This window comes from Tupaia chinensis, unplaced genomic scaffold (assembly GCF_000334495.1).
Source record: "Tupaia chinensis unplaced genomic scaffold, TupChi_1.0 Scaffold000159_1, whole genome shotgun sequence".
In the NCBI taxonomy this organism is placed as follows: Eukaryota; Metazoa; Chordata; class Mammalia; order Scandentia; family Tupaiidae; genus Tupaia; species Tupaia belangeri.
This window is the reverse complement of record NW_006159630.1, coordinates 7,627,008-7,647,982: the sequence shown is the minus strand read 5'-3', so window position 1 is coordinate 7,647,982 and position 20,975 is coordinate 7,627,008. Positions and strand designations below refer to the sequence as shown.

The following is a 20,975-nucleotide window of genomic DNA, read 5'->3' as shown; positions in this document are numbered from 1 at the left end:
GCTGGCGGGAAAAGGGTGGCCGGCCGCTGATCCAGTGTGGGGCTGGGAGTGGGGGTGAGACGCGGGCGATCCTGAACTCCTGGAAAGGTCCCCTGGACGCGGGAGGAGTCAGGACCAACGCGTCCGGGAGCGCAGGACCGCGGAGGCCGGGTTAAACACGGCACCTCGGGGAACAAAACCGCGAAGGCTAATTAGGACAAGTCAGAACAGAGAACCGGGACGCGGGGAGGGGAGCGCGCGCTGCGAGCCAGGCGGTGTCTGGGGCGGTCACAGGAAACCCGGGCGCAGGGTAGGCGGGCCCCGGGCCAAGCTTGCCCAGGGTCCCGCGTGGCCCTGGGCTCTGCCCAAGGGCTAAGGAGAGCGCGCCGTGGCGCTCCCACGTGCACTTGGTGAGTGGGGTCCCAGGGAAGGGCCGCGCGTGCAAGAGGCGGGCACTCAGTGTGTGGCGTGTCCACGTGTACAAGCTCGGGAGGGGAGGGGGCGCGGAAGGCGTGACAAAGACGGACTTTGTGTCTGAGTGTGCGCCTCGCTCCGGCCTGGAGCAGCGAGCTGTGCCTGGCGTGCGTCCCATGGGAGAACCAGGACGAAGGTGACAAAGGCTGGGCGTCCGCCGCCAAGAGACGAGCCAAAGTTGCCCCCGCGCGAGTCTGTGCGTGCGCGCGTTGCGAGATGCGGGGACAGAGAGCCTTCCCACGGGATGTGCTGGGCTGCACCCCAAACCGCTTTCCGGAGAAAAAGCCGAGCCCAGAAAGTGAGTGCGCGAGAGTGCGCGCGCGCCCGCCTGCGGGGGCGTGGCGGTAAACAGCAACAACCCCCACGCCAGCTCCGCCAGGAACTCCGATCTGCCTCCCTGGCCGGAGTGTGCTACTTGGCGGAGCCTGGAGGTGAGTCCGAGCGGGGCCGCGGGCTTTGTTACCGCGTAAACGGCTTGCACATACCTGGAGCGCTGCGGACGCCCGGTAAGCGCCCGGAATGGAGGTGATGGCACCGCGACGCGGGCGCCGGCCCACCCCGGTGGAGAGAAAGCCTTGAGCCGGAGACGGCTGTTCCGAGAGCGAGGGACAGAGCGCCGCCAGCTCAGGCTGGGGCCCGGGGGAGGCCGGCCCTCCGCCCTGTGCCCCCACAGGTCCCGCCACCCACTTAGGGATGGGCCTGGCCGAGCGCCCTGCGCGGAGTCCCTCCCACTCCGGCCCGCACCCCGCCTGGGGCTGGAGTTGGCTCCAAACGCCGCGCAGGAGCCGGGCTGGCGGCGCTTCCCAGGTAAGGGCTGCTGCCTTCCGCTCCGCCTTCCTTTCGGTCGCCCGGAAGAGTCGAGTCAGACGAGAGGGGAGTGGGCTAGGGCAGAGGCCCGGGCGTGGAGAACCCGCGCACAAGGGACGCGGAGCCAACTGCGCTCGGTCGCTGAAAGTTTCCAAACCCGAGCGGGCTGGGGACTGGGGGTGGGGGAAGGCGGACGCTGCGGCTCGGGTGGAGAGCAGAGGAGCACTCGCAGTCGGGGTCGCCTAGGGGTGCCCTCTCTCCTACCCCCGCCGCCCAGCGGGTGTCCACGGCCAGCTGTGACTTGTGCGTTGGCGTCCTCGTCTGTTTTGGAGAGGACTCCTGCGCAGGTTCCTGTGGCCAGAGGAAATGGAGTGGCAGTTGCTGCTGCTCCTTCAGTCGGAAGGAGCCGGGCAGCGCGCGTGTAGACCCCAGTGTTGTGAATAGGAGTTGAGAGGGAAGGACTCAGGTCTCCTCGAGAGAAGTTGGAATTTCAGACTATCAGAGAGCTTCAGCTTCTGGCAGCCTGGCCTCTAGATAGACGCCCCTACCTCCCTGGCTGTTCCAGGGCCCTTCTGCCCGCTCCCAGGTGGTCAGTTTTACTCTAAGAAAATTTCGTCACGTCAGAATTCCATGATCCTGACCCTGGAACGCGGGAAGGAGACCTTGAAGTCTGGCTTTGTGCTGGAGATGGCCCCTCCGTGCATGACTGGAGGCCTGGAGGCCGGAGTGTGGCTGGGGGGTGGGTGCATTCCAGAGGAACATTCCAGGGGAGACCCTGGGTTGAAGACCTCCAGGTCCCAAGGCTTTTTGACCCAAATGCTCACTCTTAATATGGGGGTTGCTATTGTTTAAATGTGCCCCCCCACCCCCATGTATTGAGCCATAGTAAGAGGGGATTAAGGGTGAGCACTTGATGCAGTTTAGCTGTCAAAGGTGGGGCTTTGGGAAGAGATTAGAAGGATCTTTGGGGTGGAGCCCCATGATTGAGTCAGTTGAGTTTATGAGAGGCACAGGGACCGAGGCACAAGACACAGACCACGCTGTCCTGCCCTCTGTGATGCAGCCCGAAGACCCCCACCAGAGGTGGCTCCCGGACCCAGGACCTCCCAACTGTGAGCTGAATCAACCTCTATTCTCTGACATTACCCAGGCTCGGGTGTTTTCTGGTAGCAGTGGAAAGGACTAGCACAGGGGCCCAGGCTGAGGTTCCCGGGAGCCCTTCTGTCCCCCAAGCTGGGACTGGGGCACCTCCTCCCAGGCACAAGCATCTTCTGCACCCCTTACTGGATGAGTTAAAACACCAGAGCCCCCCAGCCCAGGGTAGCGTGCCTAGGGTGGTGGTAAGATGGTCGGATCTCACTCCGGAGAGGGAGGAGATCCCGATGGGAGGAAGGCCGGTGGTCACTGGGTCTTTGGATTGGCTGCTAAGCGGGCTGGGAGGAAGAGGGGGCTCTGGTATCCCTGGGCGACTCTGCCTCAGATAGGAGGGTTGTGAATGGCCATGGCACCTTGAAGGTAGCCCCTGGCTGGGGGCTGGTCTTCCCCCGTACCCTTGAGCTGGGAGACAGACCAGGGCTGCCCTGAAAGCCCACGGAGCTCTTTCCAGGATGGTATTTTTAGCGTCCCGGGTGGAGAGCAGGGTTCTCAGGAAGCCAGTCAAGGCTGGCTGGGTCGCTAAGCCCCCCAGTATTGCTGAGGCCTCTCTGCTCCCTGCCGGAGAGAGAAAGAGAGGCAAGAGATTTGGGAACAGGCTCGGACTGGCTCAGACCAGAGCCAGGGGCTGGGTGACTGAGCCTGGGGAAGGCCGATTTCAGAGGTGATTAAAAATATTTGTGCTGCTGATTCCGAGGAGATGAATCAAAAGGGCCCTTTTGTCCGGAAAATAATCTGAGGCTGGGGCTGGGCTTCAGCTGCAGCTTGCGGGAAGGAGGGTGGGAGGAGGTGCCCCTCACCCTTCCTTGAATGCTCTGGAGGACCTGGAGCAGCAGATGTGACTCAGATGGAGGAGGCAGGTGGGATGTGGAGGACGGCTCTGCAGCTGTGGTGGGTTAGTGCCGTGGCATTCATGGCGAGGCGGGAGATGGTGCAGGGCTTCAGAGGTCCCACTCACCCTCCCCAAGACTTCCAGTTGTTGGGGAGACAGGTACGTGTGATCGCAGTGTTCAAGGCTCAGAAGGCTGTCTAAGCGCAGGCACTAGGGGTCCACAGGAGACGGATGGGTGCTTCCAGGTCCCTGGGGAAGGGCCTCCAGCCAGAGCTGGGGCCACCTTGCTGGCTGCCCTAGAAAGTGCCATCAGCCTGCCAGTGCGCTGCTGTCTGTGGAAGGGCTGGAGCTGAGCTCCTGAGCTTGCTGCTGGCCTTGGGTCCCCGTCCTAGGTCCTAGTTCCTAGGTCCTAGGCAGTGGGCAGAGCCAGGCCTCACTGGCTTACCTTCCCTCCCCGAGTCTGCCTGTTTCTAAATCCCTTCCCTGTTTTTGGAGGAAGCAGGGAATTAGGACATTTTCAGATGGGAATGGGTTGTCTCGCCTGAGGCCAGTAAGTTTCAGGGCTGCTGGACAGGAGTGGGGTCCCTGGATGGGGCGGGGAGCAGATGCAGGCTTCTGTTAGATTCCGGTTTCCACAGGGGCTGTTGGTGGCAGAGGTGAGACTTGGAGCGGGATCCAGGAGGAAGTTGTTGCTGACCAACAGCAAGGACACGAGGACATGGGGAGGGGGCCGTGAAGCCTGTCTGACTCCAGCCCAGCGCCTGTGGAGTGCTGGGGACTGGCAGGGCATAGACCAGTATTATTAGGGCCAGGTGGGTCAAGAATGGGGCCGTAAGGGTCCCGGGACCTGGCTGGCTTCTGTAATAACATGGCGGTCAGCAGATCTGAACGTGTGCTGTGGGCTTCAGCACCCTCCTCCACGTCCGCCCGGTCCCAGTCCCTACATTTCGGGAAAAGATCTCTCGGATCTGGCCCTTACTACTTCACCTTTGGCCTTGATCGTTAAACCCTACAAATCGACTGCCTGTGCTTTTTGCCAGCCTCCTCTCTTAGGGCTCCTCCCTGCTGTGCCCTCGGGCTGCTGCCATCTGTAGGATAAGGCCCCAACTCCCCCCTTGTAACCTTTTTTTTTTTAATTTTGCCGAAGGGCATGAGACAGAGGGAAGGTGAGAAAGTGCCAGCAGGACGGCCACACCCCAGTCCCCTCTCCATTCTCTCTGGATTTGGGGGGTATGCACACATACTCACCCAACATTTTTCTTTTAAGAGGTTTTTACCTTAGGTGCATAAGAGAGTCAGAGAGAGTGAGAGGGAAAGTGAAAAGTCACCCCCCAGGGAGGATGGCCAGGCAGCAGCCCCCTTCCTCCCTTCTCCTCCCAGGATCTTGGGCAGGCACACAAATGGGCCCGGTGTGATTTTCTCTTTTCTTTCTTTTCTTTTTTCTTTTCTTTCTTTCTTTCTTTCTTTCTTTTTTTTTTTTTTGAGAGAGAGAGAGAGAGAGATTTTTGCTATAGGGCGCATGTGCTCACCAGAAAGACAGAGAGAGACAGAAAGCAAGCAATCACTACCCCGGGGTGAATGACCATGCCACAATCCCTTCTCCACCATTTTCTCGGGATCTTGGGCATGCACGCACATGTGCCCAGCTTGAGTTTAATCTACTGGGTCTGGGACTTGAACCGAGGTTTACTACATGGGAATCCAATGACTTAGCCATTATGCTAACTGCTTCTCACCCCCCCACACACCCCCGTGTGATTTTCAATCCACTAGGTCTGGGACTCGAACCTTCGTTGGCCATATGGGAGTCCAGCGATGTAACCTCTAAGCCATCTGGTGGTCCCAACCCTCCTTGTTTTTCAAGGTGCTGGTCCAGGCTCAACAGCTTAGTGGGCCTCCTGGGACCAGCCTTAACCAGCTGGTCTGCCCTGTAGCCTCCCTAATCTGTCCCCCGCCAGCTGCAGCCTACCTTCATAACCTCGGTCCACACTTGTTGAACTTGATTTTTTGTCTTGCTCTGAGCTTGGGCTCACCCCAGGGCTTTGACTCCAGCCACCTTCTGCCTCTCCCTTCCTCTCCTGATTCCTTTCACCTGCCCAACCCCCACCGCATTCTTCAGGGCTTAGTGTCTTTGTGTCCCTGTCTCCTGGCAGCATCTGGGACATGGTACACTCTTAATAAATACCAAATAAAAAGGTCTGCTGTCGGTCTCCCTCAATCCCCGCAGCAGGAAGGCCCTCCTGGTCCGTGCCTGGAGCTCCCTCCCCACCGCAGGTACATTCCCTGGTGGGGCCCTGTGTCATCTTCCCGTGTGATTTTCTGTGTACCTACCTTATCTCTATTAGATTTTAAATACCATCGAGCCAGGGAGTGTGTTCGCCTTTGCATTTTCCACAGCTTTGAGAACAGCAGGGCCTAGTTCCATCCCTGGGCAGTATTTATTTGCTGATTTATAAAAATTGCCCTGGGGGCCAGCAGGTGGCATGCGAATTAAGACGCTGAACTCCTGTGTGGTTGACCCTGGTTCATATCCTGGACCTGTTGGCTCACTTTCTCTCATTCTCTCTCTCTGTCTGTCTTTCTCTAGTGAGCATACATGCCCTATGATAAATTTTTAAAAACTTAAAATAATGATAAATAAGAGTAAATAAATAATTCTTTTTAAAAAAGTGGAAGAATCGCCCATTCTAAACTGGGGCCTGGCAGGGGAGGTGGGTGAGAAGCCCATAGCGTACGAAGTCCGGAGACTGACTCGCTGGTCCTCTTCAATATTCAATTCCACGTTCCAAATTCTGATGGTTCTTTGGACCCAAAGCACCCAAGGTGGAGTTAAATGCCAAGGCCCGTAGCATGTTGTCATCCTGAAACAACCTCACGGAGTGGTTCAGTGTAAGGAAGAATGGCCACATCGCAATCCCTTCTCCATTCTTCTCTTCGGATTTTGGATATTGACATACACACATGCACTTGGCGTGATTTTCAAGCTGCCGAGTCTGGGGCTTGAACTGTGGAATTGCCATGAAGAAGCCAGTGCCTTAACCTCCATACCCATCAGCGGGCCCCTTCTTTTCTCTTTCCCGCACTTGTGAATGCAGTTGGTTCTCTGATTTGGATTACACAAAGCCCTCTACAAAAGCTTATTTAAGTCTCTACTGTGGGGGAAACATGCTTTGCATTTTAAATGAAGAGAAACTAAATGTTAAATGCTGGTTATTTAGGAAAACAATAGTAAATTTACATAAGAATGTTAACTTTATTAGTTAAGAGTTACTGATAACTATTTATGGAAAAGTTCCCCTGTTGAAAAATGAGAGGGGATGGGGACCAGGAGAGGGGCTCAGGGGCCAGGTGGGGGCACAGAGGCTTCTTAGACACACCTGGGAAAGGTTTGTATCCTGGACCCCAAGGCAGGCCAGGCAGGTATGAGTGTGTCATAACTGATTGGGGCTAGGCTGAGCCTGGATGTGGGTCGCCTGGTGAAGATTCTGTTGGGAGTGATTATTTTTTTTCTTCTCAAGAAATAACAAGAGAGGGACCAGCAGTTAGCCTAATTGCTATGTCGCTGGGCTCCCATGTAGTCGACTGCGGTCCCCCCCCCAGGGGGGGTGATTTCTCGCCTTCTGTCTCTCTTTCTGGTGAGCACACGCGCCCTGTAGCAAACCCCCCTAGCCCCCTAAAAAAGGATAAATAACAAGAGAAAACAAAGAAGAAAGAGGAAGACAAGAATGCCTTTTAAAATATTTACTAAGAATGTGAATTTCTATTTCTTTATTTTGTTTAATTTTGCTATAAGATGTGTTCCCAGGAGGGAGGGGAAAGTGAGAAAGCACTCCACAGGGTGGTGGCCACACTGCAGTCTCATCTCCATTCTCTTGGGATTTTGGGTACGCATGAACTCGTACCTCGTGAGTTTCAAGCCACCAGATCCTAGACTTGAATTGTGGGATCCAGCTACCTTCACCACCACGGCACCTGGCTGGCCCAGAGATTCATTTCTCTGGATTTTAGTAAGCGTTCTTCCACTAAGCAGTATGGAGAGCTTTTTCTATATATCGAGATTGATCATTTTGCTGGCCTGTTAGAAATCAAGTGGCCAACAACAATGCCAACAGGAAGGAGGGGAACTGCAAACCACCCTCCCTTCCCAATAAGGGGAGTGGGAGGCAGGAGGAGGGTTGGGCCCAGCGAGTGAGTTGGCGTTCCCCTGCCGGCCTCTAGTGGGCGCCATCAGCCCAGGAGAGCTTGGTTGCCCTGTTTCTGGAGAGAGGTCGTGGTGAGACCGGAAGAGGGAGGGTCCTACCCAGTTATTTGAACATACGGGGTGATTTAAATGTGGCGTACCTACATTTCAGAGTTTGGGAATTTATAACTTGCTTTTTATAGCCCTTATTTTTTTTAGATTTTGCCATAGGGCACATGCACTTGTTGGAGAGACAGAGGAGAGGGGAAGTGAAAAATCATGCTCACTCTGCTCTGCTCTTGGGATTTTGGGCACACACGCATGTGTGATTTTCAAGCTGCTGGGTCCAGGACTCAAACCGTGCATTCTGCCATGGGGGATCTAGTGCCTGACTACCACGCCACCCACTGACCCACTTTCACTTTTTAAAAATTTATTTCTTTGAGAGTGAAGGACCAAGACAGAGAAAGCAAAGCACCCTCAGCAGGGTCTCATGCCCTGACCTCCTCCCCCCGCCTTCCTAGCCAGCTGGGGTCCCAGGCACGTTTGCCGGGGCATGTACACGCTGACCAGGAGACTGAACCTCGATCTCCCACGTGGACCCAGCCCTGCACGAGCTGGCCCGATGTCAGGTCCTCTGCACGTACATGCGGAGAGCATCTTAATCTCTGTCACCCCGTCACGCCCGTTACTGCGGTCACAGGCTGAGCTGATTGGTGTCGAGGTTTTCCTGGTTGGTGCTGATCTGCAGCGTTCCGGAGCCCACCCAACCAGGAGTAATAAGTTACCTTCCTGGCGTTAATAAAAGACGCCTTTCTTGCCTTCTCCCTACCTTGTCTTAAAGTCTTTCACCAAAGATTAATCCCTGGGGGTTTTGCATTGTCCTTCCCTGGTTCTTGTTTCAATGTTAGCGCCTCGGTGGAGAAGTTTTGCAGACCTAGCTGGAGGGTTAGGCTAGCTTAGCCGTGACTGCCGCATCTGAACTGGACAAGAATCTCAGATTTGAGGGAACCAGCAGTTAGCGTAATGGCTACGTCGCTGGACTCCCACGGAGTCGACCGCGGTTCGTGTCCCCGACCCGGTGGCTTAAAACTCACGCCGGGGGCGTGTGCGTGTGTGCCCAAGATCCCGAGAGGAGAATGGAGGAGAAGGGATTGCGGCATGACCATCCCCCCTGGGGGGTGATTTCTCGCTTTCTGTCTCTCTGTCTGGCGAGCGCACGCGCCCTACAGTGAAAATCTCTCTCAAAAAAAAAAAAAAAGAATCTCAGATTTGGCATTACAAGTGGGGACATGAAGGGAGCAGTGGGTAGTGGGAAGAATGGAGGGGAAGGGCTGAGAAAGAGAACTTTCAGCTCGCCCCATTTCTTTCTGGCTGCAGGTTATGGCTGCCACAGGGTGCTTGTTAGGGACTTGTCGAATGAATGGGAGCGTAGCTGGCGGGCTGTGGACTTAGAGGTCACAGGGTCAGAGTTTAGGGGCCCAGTATCTGACCAGGCCGAGAGCAGCGAGCAGCGGTGAGTAGCTGCTGTGTTTTGGTCTCTGCTTGCTCACAGCACCGTCACCCCAGTAGCTGGGCTATCTCAGAACATCGGCGCCCAGGCTGTGGTTGGTGGGACCACGTATTCAGGGACAGTTGCAGGCCCTCCCGGGGGTTTGTGCTCAGAAGGGTTCTGAAGCTCAGAGTCTCATGGTCACCTAGCGCTGTCCACTCTGGTTCAGGATGGGGGGCACAGCCCCTTGTCTGTCCGAGGCCGCCCCTGAAGAACACTCTGAAGGACTGATTCTGTGCTTTCTCCTTCTGTCTCAGGGACCCAGCTGGAGCCTGGCCTGGGAGCCAGGATGGCCAACCCCAAAGCCTTGCTCATATGCCTGGGACTGCTGCTCTTCCTGTTCCCGGGGGCCCGGGCCCAGAACCATGCCCCTCCGGGCTGTAGCCCGGACCTCGACCCCCTCTACTACAACCTGTGCGACCGCTCTGGGGCTTGGGGCATCGTCCTGGAGGCAGTGGCTGGCGCGGGCATCGTTACCACGTTTGTGCTCACCATCATCCTCGTGGCCAGCCTTCCCTTCGTGCAGGACACCAAGAAGCGGAGCCTGCTGGGAACTCAGGTGTTCTTCTTGCTGGGGACCCTGGGCCTCTTCTGCCTCGTGTTTGCCTGTGTGGTGAAGCCTGACTTCTCCACCTGCGCCTCTCGGCGCTTCCTCTTCGGGGTCCTGTTTGCCATCTGCTTCTCCTGCCTGGTGGCCCACGTCTTTGCCCTCAACTTCCTATCCCGGAAGAACCACGGGCCCCGGGGCTGGGTGATCTTCACCGTGGCCCTGCTGCTGACCCTCGTGGAGGTCATCATCAACACGGAGTGGTTGATCATCACCCTGGTCCGGGGAGGTGGCGAGGGCGGCCCTCCGGGCAACGGCAGCGCCAGCTGGACCGCGGTGTCCCCCTGCGCCATCGCCAACATGGACTTCGTCATGGCGCTCATCTACGTGATGCTGCTGCTGCTGGGCGCCTTCGTGGGGGCCTGGCCCGCCCTGTGCGGCCGCTTCAAGCGCTGGCGGAAGCACGGGGTGTTCGTGCTGCTCGCCACGGCCACGTCCGTCGCCATCTGGGTGGTGTGGATCGTCATGTACACCTACAACAACAGGCAGCGCCACAGCCCCACCTGGGACGACCCCACGCTGGCCATCGCGCTTGCCGCCAACGCCTGGGCCTTCGTCCTCTTCTACGTCATCCCGGAGATCTCCCAGGTGACCAAAGCCAGCCCAGAGCACAGCTACCAAGGGGACATGTACCCCACCCGGGGCGTGGGCTATGAGACCATCCTGAAGGAACAGAAGGGCCAGAGCATGTTTGTGGAGAACAAGGCGTTTTCCATGGACGAGCCGACCTCAGGTAGGACTTGGGGCCCCTCCGTCACCCCGTCCTTCACCCACACCTTTATGTTTAATTTGCCAGAGGGTGTGTGCACTTGATAGGGTGCGGGAGGGGAAGACACCGCCCAAGGGCACAGTCACTGCAGTCTGTGGTCCCCTGTCTCTTTTTCTGGGGATTCTGGGCACACATGCACACAAACCGCCGGGTCCGGGACTCGAACTGTGCTGTCAGCCATGTGGAACCAGCCACCTTAGCCACCAGCTGGCCCAAACCCCTGTCTTTTACTTCAAGACAGGGAACCAGTCTCTGGAGCAAAGTGGAAGGTTCTTGAGGTTACCTGCAGTGTTCTGCTTCTGAGTCCCTAGGTTTAATTTTTTTCAAAAGGTTTCCCTCATATTCATATAATCATGAATATACTCTCAAGAAATTTCACACATCATAGGGGCTGGCCCTATGGCCTAGTGGTCAAGGAGCTAGATAACTCAGTTCGAATCCTGCCCCAGGAGCTTGAAAAACACACCGGTGTGTTTTTTGTGCATGTGTGCCCAGAGCCCAGTGGGACAGAGAGCTGTAGGAGGGATGGCGGTGTGGACATGCCGTGTTGAGGTGTGCCTCCTCCCCTCTCTGTCTCTCTGGGGACAGACACCCTCTGACCTGGTGCCCCACCACCGCTGGCTCCTGCACTTGTCCTGCTTTCTTAGACATCAGTGTGGCTCTCTGAGCCTGCCCGGTTTGTACGTCAGACTTCATCGGCTCGGTGGCCTGGTGGTTGAGGCTGCTGGATCTCACAGGGCCACGTTGTAGTTCGAGTCCTGGACCGGGCAGCCGGAGACACATGCTGAGCCTGTGTGGCTGCGTGCCTACAATCCCAACAGGAGGGAGAGGTGGGGAGAAGGGACTGTGGCGTGGCCATGCCCCGTGGGGGGTTCTTTCCCCACTATCTCTCTGTCTTTGCCAGGGCTGTTCCCACATCCCCTAGCGCACACCGCACATGGATGTTCAGGGAGAGATGCATGTAGGATATGGTGCTGTCTGCTGGGGTCTTGGCACACATGCCCTGCCGTAAGGGGAAGACTGCCCTGTTAATGTTCTTCCCGAACTTGTTTTTCTAGTACTTTTGTATCCCAAATCAGCTCAGTTTCTTTTAATAAAAATATCTTGTTTAGTTTTTTCTTTTTTTAATTTTTTCTTTAGAGAGAGAATTTTTCTACAGGACATGCGTGCTTTCTGGAGAGACAGGGGGAGACAGTGAGAAATCCCCGTCCTGGGTGATTTGCCACACTGTGACCCCTCCATTCTTCTCTCAGGATCTTGGGCACACATGCACATGTGCCCGGCGTGAGTTCTAAGCCATTGGGTCCAGGACTCAATCCATGGCTGACCATGTGGGAGTCCAGCAACGTAACTGTTACGCCATCTGCTGGTCCCAAGTTTTTTTTCTTTTTTTAATTTAAAAAGTATTTTTTCTTTTAAATTATTTATTTAATTTTATTTATTCATTCATTCATTTTTAATTTGACTAGAGAGATGCACAGAAAGAGAAAGAGAAGGTGAGAGAGCAAGCCACCAGGTCCAGGACTTGAACCATGGTCAGCCATGTGGGGGCACCCAGCACCTTAGCTACCACGCCACCTGCTGGTCCCTTTAAAAAGTATTTTAATTTTAGATTTAAATTTATCTTGTGCTTTAAATAAAAACACTGTGGTGCCACCCAGGGATCGTGGCACCTGCTCCATCAGGAGCACTTAGTGTGTGTGTGTGTTTAAGATTTTTGCCATAAGGTGTATACATTTGCTAGAGAGAGGAAAAGTGAGAAATCACCCCCCCCCGGGGGATGGCTATGCCACAATCCCTTCTCCTATTCTCCTCCTGGGATTTTGCACACGGTACACATGCCCTGCATGATTTTCGAGCTACCAGGTCCAGGACTCGAACTGCAGTTGTCCATGTGGGAGTCCGGTGCTTTACCCACACCACCTGTCCCCATGCACAAGTGTTTATGAGCACCTGCTATGTGCCGGGCCCCACACTGCCTCCCTTCTGGTAAGCCGGGTGCCTACACCTCACAGGCATCTTGGCGGCTGCCTGCAGCCTTGTCACCGAGCTGAACCGGAAAGCCGGAGGTATAGTTCAAAGCCCTGACCCCGGCCCTGGACTGTGCTCATCAAATGCCTTGGGTTTAAGGCCATCCTGACTGCCCGGTTATCATGTACCTGGGCAGGGGCACTGGGTGTTCCAGAAACTGAGACATCCCTGTCGCTACACGTTGTGAGATCTGTAATCCCTTCTTTGGGAAAGAAGTGACCCTGGTCCTGGCGGGCTCTTGATCTTTGGTCTGCCCACCCAGACTGAGTGCTGCTGCACCCTGGGGTGTTCCTGGCACACAGCAGGGCCTGCAGGAGCGAGGTGGCCAGTGGAGGGGGGAGGGCTCCACCCCGCCCCCACCCCCGCTGGCGCCCTGCTCCCTGTTCCTCAGGGCCACATCGTTCTCAGCCTTTGTCCTCTCTCAGCAAACACTCCTGGGGCTGCGAGTTTTTATTTCCTTTTTTTCCCCTAAGTGGAAAAATCAATAGAGCAAGCCCAGCACTTAGGAAGCCCGGAGGAGGATGCAGGGCCTCGGCCGCTGTGGCAGGCCTGCTGGAGCGATGGCCGCACCACCTTGCAGAGGCCTGCTTCTCAGTCCAGGCCCATCCAGCTTCCCGCAGGTGCCCTGGCACTGCCCAGCAGGGGGCACCGCATCGGGAAACCAACACCCCAAGGCCCAGGGAATATTCCTGGAGCTGAAACGGCTCTGGAACCCGGCCAAGGGGCCACAGGATGGGCTGTACCCTTGGCTTCCATGGCCAGGCCTGGGCTGCAGTGGGGGACTCAGGACTCACTCTGCCTTGTGAGACAGAGTCTTGGGCTGAGGGTCCCCGTGTCCTTAACCCAGGCCTGGCAACCAGCCCGAGCTGGAGAGGCTGGAGCTGGAGGCTGGCCATCTTGGAGGGCAGCCGAAGGCCATGTGCACCTCTTGGCCTCTGGCCCCGGAGAGCGGATGGGGACGCTCAGGTTGCTGAGTGAGCGTTTCTCCGAGCCGCTGGATGAGGGGAGGGGGGTCCCACGTAGGAGGGAGGCCAGGCGGCATTGTACTCCCTCGTGCATCTGTACCCAGGGGTTCTGAGCTTGGGAGGGGCTCCACATCCACAGTCTTGCCCCAAGACTGGTCACTCCTGGGTGTTACGCCAGGGTGGGCCTGGCCCCCTCTTCCCTGCCCTCTGGAGAGCCTGGCAGGGGCTGTCGGGGGGTGAGGAAGGGAGCTGGGAGCCCAGGGAGCCTCAGACCACTGCTGTTCTCACTCACAGCCAAGAGACCAGTGTCCCCGTACAGCGGGTACAACGGGCAGCTGCTGACCAGCGTGTACCAGCCCACCGAGATGGCCCTGATGCACAAAGGCCCGGTGAGTGGGTCCCCAGGCCCCGTGAGCCAGGCGCAGGGGGACCACAGAGCCCTGCAGGTGGGGCAGAGGGCCGGGCGGCCAGTGGCGGGTGGATGTGCAGGGGAGACGGGGCCTTTGACTGGTGCATCCACCCAAGAACCTAGAGCCCCTGTTCGTGGCGCCGACATGTCTGCTGCTGTCAGCTGCGTCGCAGTGGGACCTGTGTGTGTCTCAGGGGTGCCGTGTTGGGCTGGGGCCAGGTGCTGTAGGGAGTCGAGCTGGTAAGAGCGGCTGGCTTGACCGCGGGAGGTTGGCAGGGAGAGCGGATGGTCTCAGCCAGGTGCTCCCGGAGGGCCAGGGATCACGTTTAGACAGGTAGTGACTTCTGAGCCACAGCCGTCCCGAAGGCCTCAGCTCGTCCCTGTAGCAGCTCCCTGGGTTCGGAAACCAGATGCTGCAGTAGCCACGGGAGAGTGGGAACAGGAAGACGGTGGCTTGGAGTCTCCCTCCCCCGGCTGGCAGTGGCTCTGGGGAGAGGTCAGTGACCTGCCTTGGCAGGACGCTGAGAACAGGAAGCTAGGAGGTCAGCGGGGTGGCGTTCCCATCACCCCCAGCCCTGCCCTGGTCTGGGGACGGAGCAGGGAGAGCCACTGGGTCTGGAACTTGAGCCGTGCTTTGTCTGAGCCTGCGGCCAGGGGCTGTGATGAGCAGAGGCCCCCGGACCGCGGACCCTGGGCCTGGGCCCCCGTGGCTGCCGCAGAGCCCACTCCCTGGCAGCTGCCCTCACTCGTCACCCCGGAGCCCTGGTGTGTTTGGGTCCTGCTTCCTCAGAGCGGTGGCCTGGGCTCACTGGCCACATTTTATCTGCTGGTTCATGAGCACTGTCCCCAGCCCCTGGCATAGCCTCACCTGGGACGTGCTAGGCATGTGACCGGGGGGGGGGGGCAGGGGTGCGCTGTCAGCCCCTGGTGACATCGCCTTGTCTCTGAGGTCACCCCTGGCTGCAGGTGGGTGTGGGCTGACAGATGGTGCAGGTAACTCCGGTACGCACCAGGTCTGAGACATAGACCCACATGTCCCTAAGGCCACCCAGGAGTACGAGATTACAGACCCATGGGCCACTGGGGCTTGAGTACCCTGAAGGCTGGTTTGGGCCAGGGAGCTCCAGAGGGCTAGTACCAGCTCTTGTCCAAGGGCTAAGGCAGGTGGAACCAGGAATTCACCTTCCCTACAGATGGGAGCTGGGACGGGTGCCTCGGGACCCTCCATGCTGATCTGCCCACGGCCGTGGTCTTTGGCCTGCACGGGCACGGCCCAGGTTGCAGGTAGAGCCGGCTTAAAGACTCAGAACTGGACCGGCCAGCCCAGGCTCCTGGCTGAGATGGGTGGGCTCACCAGAAGGGCGTCCTTGGCCGGGAACGCCAGCAGCCAGGGTGGTGTTGTAGCAACAGTCACGGGGCTGGGGTAGGATTCTTGGAAGGCAGGGGCCCTGGCAGCTTTACCTGACAGGCCCGAGCAGCTCTGGTTCACCCCCCACGGGACCTGAGGTTCCCCTGAGTGGAAGAAGGAGAGGGCTGGAGAAAAGGCTCTCCCTCCATGAAGTCCTGGGACCCCCAAGGTGACCAGGGGCCTCGTTCTCAGGCCCAAAGGCAGGGGGAGATAAGGGATGTGGGTCACCTTGTCTGTCTGCAGAGGTGGAGTCCACCCCTAGCTCCACTGGGGCCCGGCCAAAGGGGGTCAGGGCAGGAGGGGAGCTGGCAGGCACGGCCCTGCAGGAAGCAGGGTGTACATCCGCCAGCGGAATCTGGCTCCCGTTCCCCCGGCTGTGAGGCCGCCTGTTCTTCCTTCCAGGCCGAAGGAGCCTACGACGTCATCCTCCCACGGGCCACCGCCAACAGCCAGGTGATGGGCAGTGCCAACTCGACCCTGCGGGCTGAGGACATGTACGCGGCCCAGAGCCACCAGGCGGCCACCCCGCCGAAGGACGGCAAGAACTCTCAGGTCTTTAGAAACCCCTATGTGTGGGACTGAGTCGGCGACAGCCAGGTGTAGGGGTGGATTGAGGAGAGCCCTCGGACCTGGCCTAGGCAAGGGACTCCCCGGGACCCCTGTGCTCTGTGGCTATCCCTTCCTGCTCCTGGCTCGGGCAGCTTTGCCTCAGAGCTCGGAGGGTCTCCCCACCTGCCAATGTTCGGGTGGGTGTCCCAAGTGCCCTACCCACTGCTCAGTGTTTGGGAGCCGAGGAGCCAACTTCAGCTTCATGCCAGGGCCGCTCGGGTGGCCAGGCTCCCGCCAAACAGTGTTCTTCTCGGTGGCCGGTCAGTGCCTGCGGTCCCTGGAGACTCCTGCAGCCTCCAGACGTGGCCCAGGTGCGCCGGCCGGAGTCCTGCTCCTCTGTGAGGAACAAGGATGCCTAATAAACTTGTTTCTGCTTTATTAACTCTTGCTCTGGGGTCATGGTGTCTCATCTGGGCTCTCGGCTTGTGGTGGACTGCTCCCTCACCGTGGGCTGTGGGTGCTCCCTCTCGCTCCTTCCTCTCAAATCCAGCTCTCACTTAAGCTGCCGCTGGTTTCCTCCTGCGCCGTTCCACGGCTGACCTCTGCCCAGGGAAGGAGCCTTTCGCAGAGGCTCCACTCGTGTCGTATGTGACCAGGACGATCATCTGGGCCAGCTCGGCCTGGAGTGCCTCCCCGTGTGGGCTCACTTCCTCTGAGACCCCCCTCTGGCTGTCCATGGGGACGGAACAGGGAGCAGACGCCCCAGCAGGCAGTTCTGCATGTAAGGGAAGAAGGGCCATTTCAGCTCCTGGGAGAGTGATAGTAAAGACCCGGGCCTAGCACGTGGCGCGGAGGTTAAGGCACCTGGAACCCACATGGCCAGCTGCGCGATTCAAGTCCCATACTCGGGGGCTTGAAACACGCCAGGCGCCTCTGTGTCCCTGCCCACATCCCAAGAGGAGAGTGGAAGAGAGGAGAGTGCAGGGTATCATCCCCCCGGGGATGACTTTGTCTCCCTCCTCCGCCCCACCCCATCTTCTCTCCAGCAAACACACTCGCCCTATAGCGACATTAAAATTAAACAAAACATCCTTTAGTGGAGACAAGGTCGAGAGCCGTTCTCCATGCGCCGTGAGATCCCACTGCAGTGTTTGTGGGAGCAAGCGGCTCGGGAGGCCCAGAGCAGTCTTACCAAGTGGGTTTCCAAAGGCGGGGAGGCCAGGCCAGGTACTGCTCAGCGTCTTTCTTGGGCGGCAAGGAGAAATGTCCATTTTCAGTGCGTCACAGTAAGCGAACACCTTTCCACATCAGCTGGTTTTAGTCCCTGCCCTGGGAGGTGGGCAGGACTGCTGTTCTCTCCCCTGTCCACAGTCCCAGTCCCCAAATCACGCCATCATTTTGGGACCAAGCGGCCTTCGGGGAGGTACCCTGCCACCTCCCACAAGGAGACCCAGGCCAACCCAGAGAGACCACCTAGCCTCCAGAGAGCCAGGCCAAAGCCAGCCACCCACCTGGGCCACTGTGAGCCACCCTGATGGCCAGGGGCTGGGACAGCGGCGAGCCTTGGACACTGGCTCCAGATTTTGCAAGACAGATCCCAGGCCTACCCCTCCTAGGCAAGGAAGCGTTTCTCCCCAATTAGCCCAGAGCTATTTTCTGACATCGCTTGTAGGAAAAAATGTATTTTTGTTGAAACGAATAGAAAGGTTACCAGAAAAAAAATTAAATCTAAACTTCTCCTTTTATGCTCAGCATGCACCAGCCCCCTGGGGAGTGAAATATTTTTAATATTTTTTTTTTCCCGAGAGAAAGCTTTGTTATAGGGCACATGCACTCGCTAGAGAGGCAGAGAGAGAAATCACCCCCCAGGGGGGATGGCCACACCACAGTCCCCTCTCCTCCTCTCTCCTCACGCGTGCACGTAATGCCCAGTTTGAGTCATCAGGCCCAGGACTCGAACTGTGGCTTACTATGTGGGAGTCCAGTGCCTTAACCACTATGCCACCTGCCGCCCCACCGCACTCCCCCTCTTTTTTTTTTTTTCCAGTAAAATCCATTACTTAGTCCCCATGTGGCAGGGTCCTCTGACTTGTTCTTTCTGGTCACTTTAGGCTCAGTCCCCGCAGAGTAAGACGCGGTGGTAGACGCCCGTTTCCCTGGATGGCACGTCGTCGTCTGGCCCTCTTCCTCTACCCAGGCTGGGCAGGGCAGGCCCCGCACCTTCCCTCCTGTCATCGGAGCTGGGAGGGACCGGAGCCACCAGACTGAAGCAGTGGACTGAGTGGGAGCCCCATGAAGTCCGAGGCGGGTGACATGGGCTCTAGGGCCACCCCCTTCCAGCCCAGTCTCTCCTGGTCGGTGGCTGCAGGCAGCTCTGCAGACTCCTCGCCTGCCTCTGTTTCCCTCTTTAGACCCCTGTCCCCCGATCACAGCTCCTGCTATGGCTCTCCCCCCGTGCACGGCAGTCCTCGGGGTCCCTGTCTGCAAAGCTGGCCAGGCCAAGGCGGTGTCACATCAGCTCGTCCACTCTGCCTGTGGGTCTCCATGAGTCAGGAGCACCCCGCGCAGATGTTGGGCCTCATCCTTCTCTCCAGGGCCTCCTGCCACCTGAACTGCAAGGTGGCTGAGTCAGGGCAGAGCCCAGCGAGGCCTGGACAGATGCTGCTCCTCTTCCTGGCCTCCGGTCTCAAGTCCAGCCCCTGTGCACTGGGACCTGGGGCCTTCCTGCCTTCACTGAACCGGGTCCTCCCAACGAGGCAGTCCCAGCCGTGCCTGTTTTCTGCTCCCAACTTCACCTCACCGTCGGGGCTAAGGTCCCAACCAGGACGCTCTCTGTCCAGTACTACCTCACCGAGAGTCTCACAGAGCAGCCCGGGAGTCGGTGGCGTTGGGGTTCAGTGCCATTGAGAGCCTGCAGACTCCCCGGGGCTTCTCTGCCTTCGGTTTCTCAGGAAGGTGGCTCCAGGGGCAGGTGCCGTGTGAATGCCCCCGAGCTACCAGATCTCAGACTTGGGAGTGCAGCAGGGGCCGGCTGTGGCTACTGGGACATCGGCACAGACCGGAAGCACCCTTGGGAGACACACGGTGGGGCGGCTGGACTGTATCCCAGGGACCAGGCGGGAGGCCTGAACTGATGACCTGAGGTTGGCCTCTCCCATGAGTTAACCGTGGGCCTTGGGGAGGCGCCTTCGGGAAGAGGAAGCAGAACTAAAGGTGGTGGGTACTGGATGGGCAGAGGTAAGTTTCCACCTTGCCTGATGGCAGGGGTTCCTGCCACCGGCTCACTGCTCTCTCGCTGGAGGAGCCTCGTGTCCTTGGCCTTAGGACACACTGCAGAGGGTCCTGATGGCCACCCTGGAAGAACGGACCTCTCAGGACCTACATGATGCCAGCTCTGGGGACAGATGAGCACAGCTTGAGACTTGAGAAGCAGGATCTCTGTAGCGTCCTCTACCCTGGCCTTGTCCTGCGAGTGTACCTGACAGCCGGCTTGTCCAAGGGAACCCTCCCTAGTGTGCCCCTGGGCTGTCCTCAGCCCGGCACACCTGGGTGTCAAGGCTGCGGGTAAGGGCAAAAGGAACTCTTGGGGTAGAAGCGCCCTGTAGTCAGCCCCACTGCCCTCCAGGGCCAACTCCTGTCCCCAGCAGCCTGTGCCTTCGTCACTGGAGTATTGATGCAGAGCTGAAATGGGTGACAGCCCCGGAGAGTAGGACTACCCCGTGTGCGACCCCCTTCACTGTCACCTCTTCCTCGCGCTGGCTTGGTCATTCCACGAATAGAGGATTACCTCTTCTGATGGGTCGTGGGCTCCTGGTCTAGGATGGCAGCCCCAAGACCTCTGAAAGTGACAAAGGTGCTATTGTGCTTTTCACACAATGGTGACAGTTTCATCGGTCACAGGGAGCACCAGGTGGCCAGAGGTGCAGCTGCGGTGACCCTGGGTTGGTGTCTAGCGTGATGGGTTCCTGGATTCAGAAGGCCGGGTCCTACGTACACTACAGCCCCTTGACCGAGTGCAGGAGACAGGTTTTGGTGGGAGAGAAGCCTTCGTCCATCACAGCAGACCTTGAACGGGGTCTAAGCGGGACCTGTTGCAGGCTCTTCCGGACTGCACCGAGATGAATTTCACGCCCACCACGTCAAACCGGGCAGCTGGAAGCACAGGAGTGTGGATGACAACTGCTCAGAATTAAATGATTTGTCTTCCGTTTGTGAGGGTTCCTGCCTCTGAATTCCTGCATGTTGATGGGTTTATTGATACGTATTTTCCCCCAGATCCCTGGCTTTCTACACCAACAAAGGCTGTTTGATTCCAGCTAACTTTTTTTTTTACTGGTTAGGCATTTATCCTAGGAAGAAAACCAGGCCACCAGAAAACAGCTCGTAACCAGACCATCCCAGAAACCAGCGACCCCTGCACTGGAGTGGAGTGGGGGAGGAGGGCCCCGAGGGTGGACAGCTCCCCTAGGAGCAGCAGGCCAGCCCTCGCAAGCTCCTCAGTTCACAGGAAGGCATTCTGGGCCGGAGGGGGATGGGAACTCCCCCCACCATGGGGAGCATCTGCCGAGGGCTATGTCCGGCTTTCTGGATTACCCATGTTCCCTGCTCACCAGCCCCAGAGCCCCTGGCAGCTTGAAGGTGCATTTCATGTCAGCGCTCCAGCCCGTTTTCCCCGAGGCTGGCACCTTTTCTAGCCCCACCCCGCCTCCCCCAGATGGCCAAGGTCACGCACAGGTGCCATGGACCAGACACTTCCCTATCTGCTGTCTCCACTGAGCCCTCCAGGAAGTTACAGCGCATGAATTATTTAGCAGCTGCACCATGCAGGGCTCTGACCTCATCCTCCTTGGGCTCAGGGTGCGGCTCTGACCTCATCCTCCTTGAGGAAAGGGTGCTGGTGGGCAGAGGCTGGCTCCTGTCCCTCTGGAGTAACGGGTAGTAACGAGAGGCACTGGTGCCCTTGGGAAAGGAGGCGGCCTGCAGCGGCCCCGCTGCCCTCACAGAGGACGTAGACCAGAGTGAGTGATGCGAGGACCTGGGTTCACCTGTGGCCTGCCATCTCCGATCCTGGGCAGCTGCCTCAGACTGGGACATGGGAGGACACCCTGGATTCGAGTTTGGCATCAGGCCCTCCAGGTGCCTCCCTGTGTCACTCCCAGGCAGGACTTCGGCCTGCTGGCTGTCCCGAGTTTAAACCCAGACAAGCTGGTCTCCAGACCAGGTTCACGGTTGGCCGCCTTTGGGGGGTGCAGCCCCCCCCC

At 58.1% G+C, this 20,975-nt stretch overlaps 1 protein-coding gene and 1 long non-coding RNA gene across 8 annotated transcripts in view; one reads left to right on the top strand and one right to left on the bottom strand.

Annotated features, from left to right (window-relative positions):
- The window catches only part of LOC102471519 (uncharacterized), an 8,677-nt gene extending 7,518 nt beyond the window's left edge, over positions 1-1,159 (bottom strand). For 2 of the 3 annotated variants that reach the window (XR_001370181.2, XR_003548970.1), the window contains exon 1: positions 939-1,155. This is a non-coding gene — a long non-coding RNA (uncharacterized LOC102471519). Of the gene's footprint in view, positions 1-938 lie in introns of all 3 variants that reach the window. The other variant, XR_003548969.1, reaches the window with a different exon arrangement.
- On the top strand, positions 37-19,924 carry GPRC5C (G protein-coupled receptor class C group 5 member C). 5 transcript variants are annotated; one of them, XM_006145854.3, is made up of 5 exons: positions 37-389; positions 9,234-10,316; positions 13,643-13,737; positions 15,568-15,717; positions 17,826-19,924. In XM_006145854.3, exons 2-5 carry the CDS (start codon positions 9,266-9,268, stop codon positions 17,856-17,858), a joined length of 1,329 nt encoding a protein of 442 aa, XP_006145916.1. In that variant the 5' UTR covers positions 37-389; positions 9,234-9,265; the 3' UTR covers positions 17,859-19,924. The 5 variants fall into 5 exon arrangements, with proteins under 5 accessions (XP_006145916.1, XP_006145917.2, XP_006145914.1 ...); XM_006145855.3 differs by lacking the exon at positions 37-389 and adding an exon at positions 441-959; XM_006145852.3 differs by lacking the exon at positions 37-389 and adding an exon at positions 442-884.
- The last annotated feature ends 1,051 nt before the right edge of the window (positions 19,925-20,975 follow it).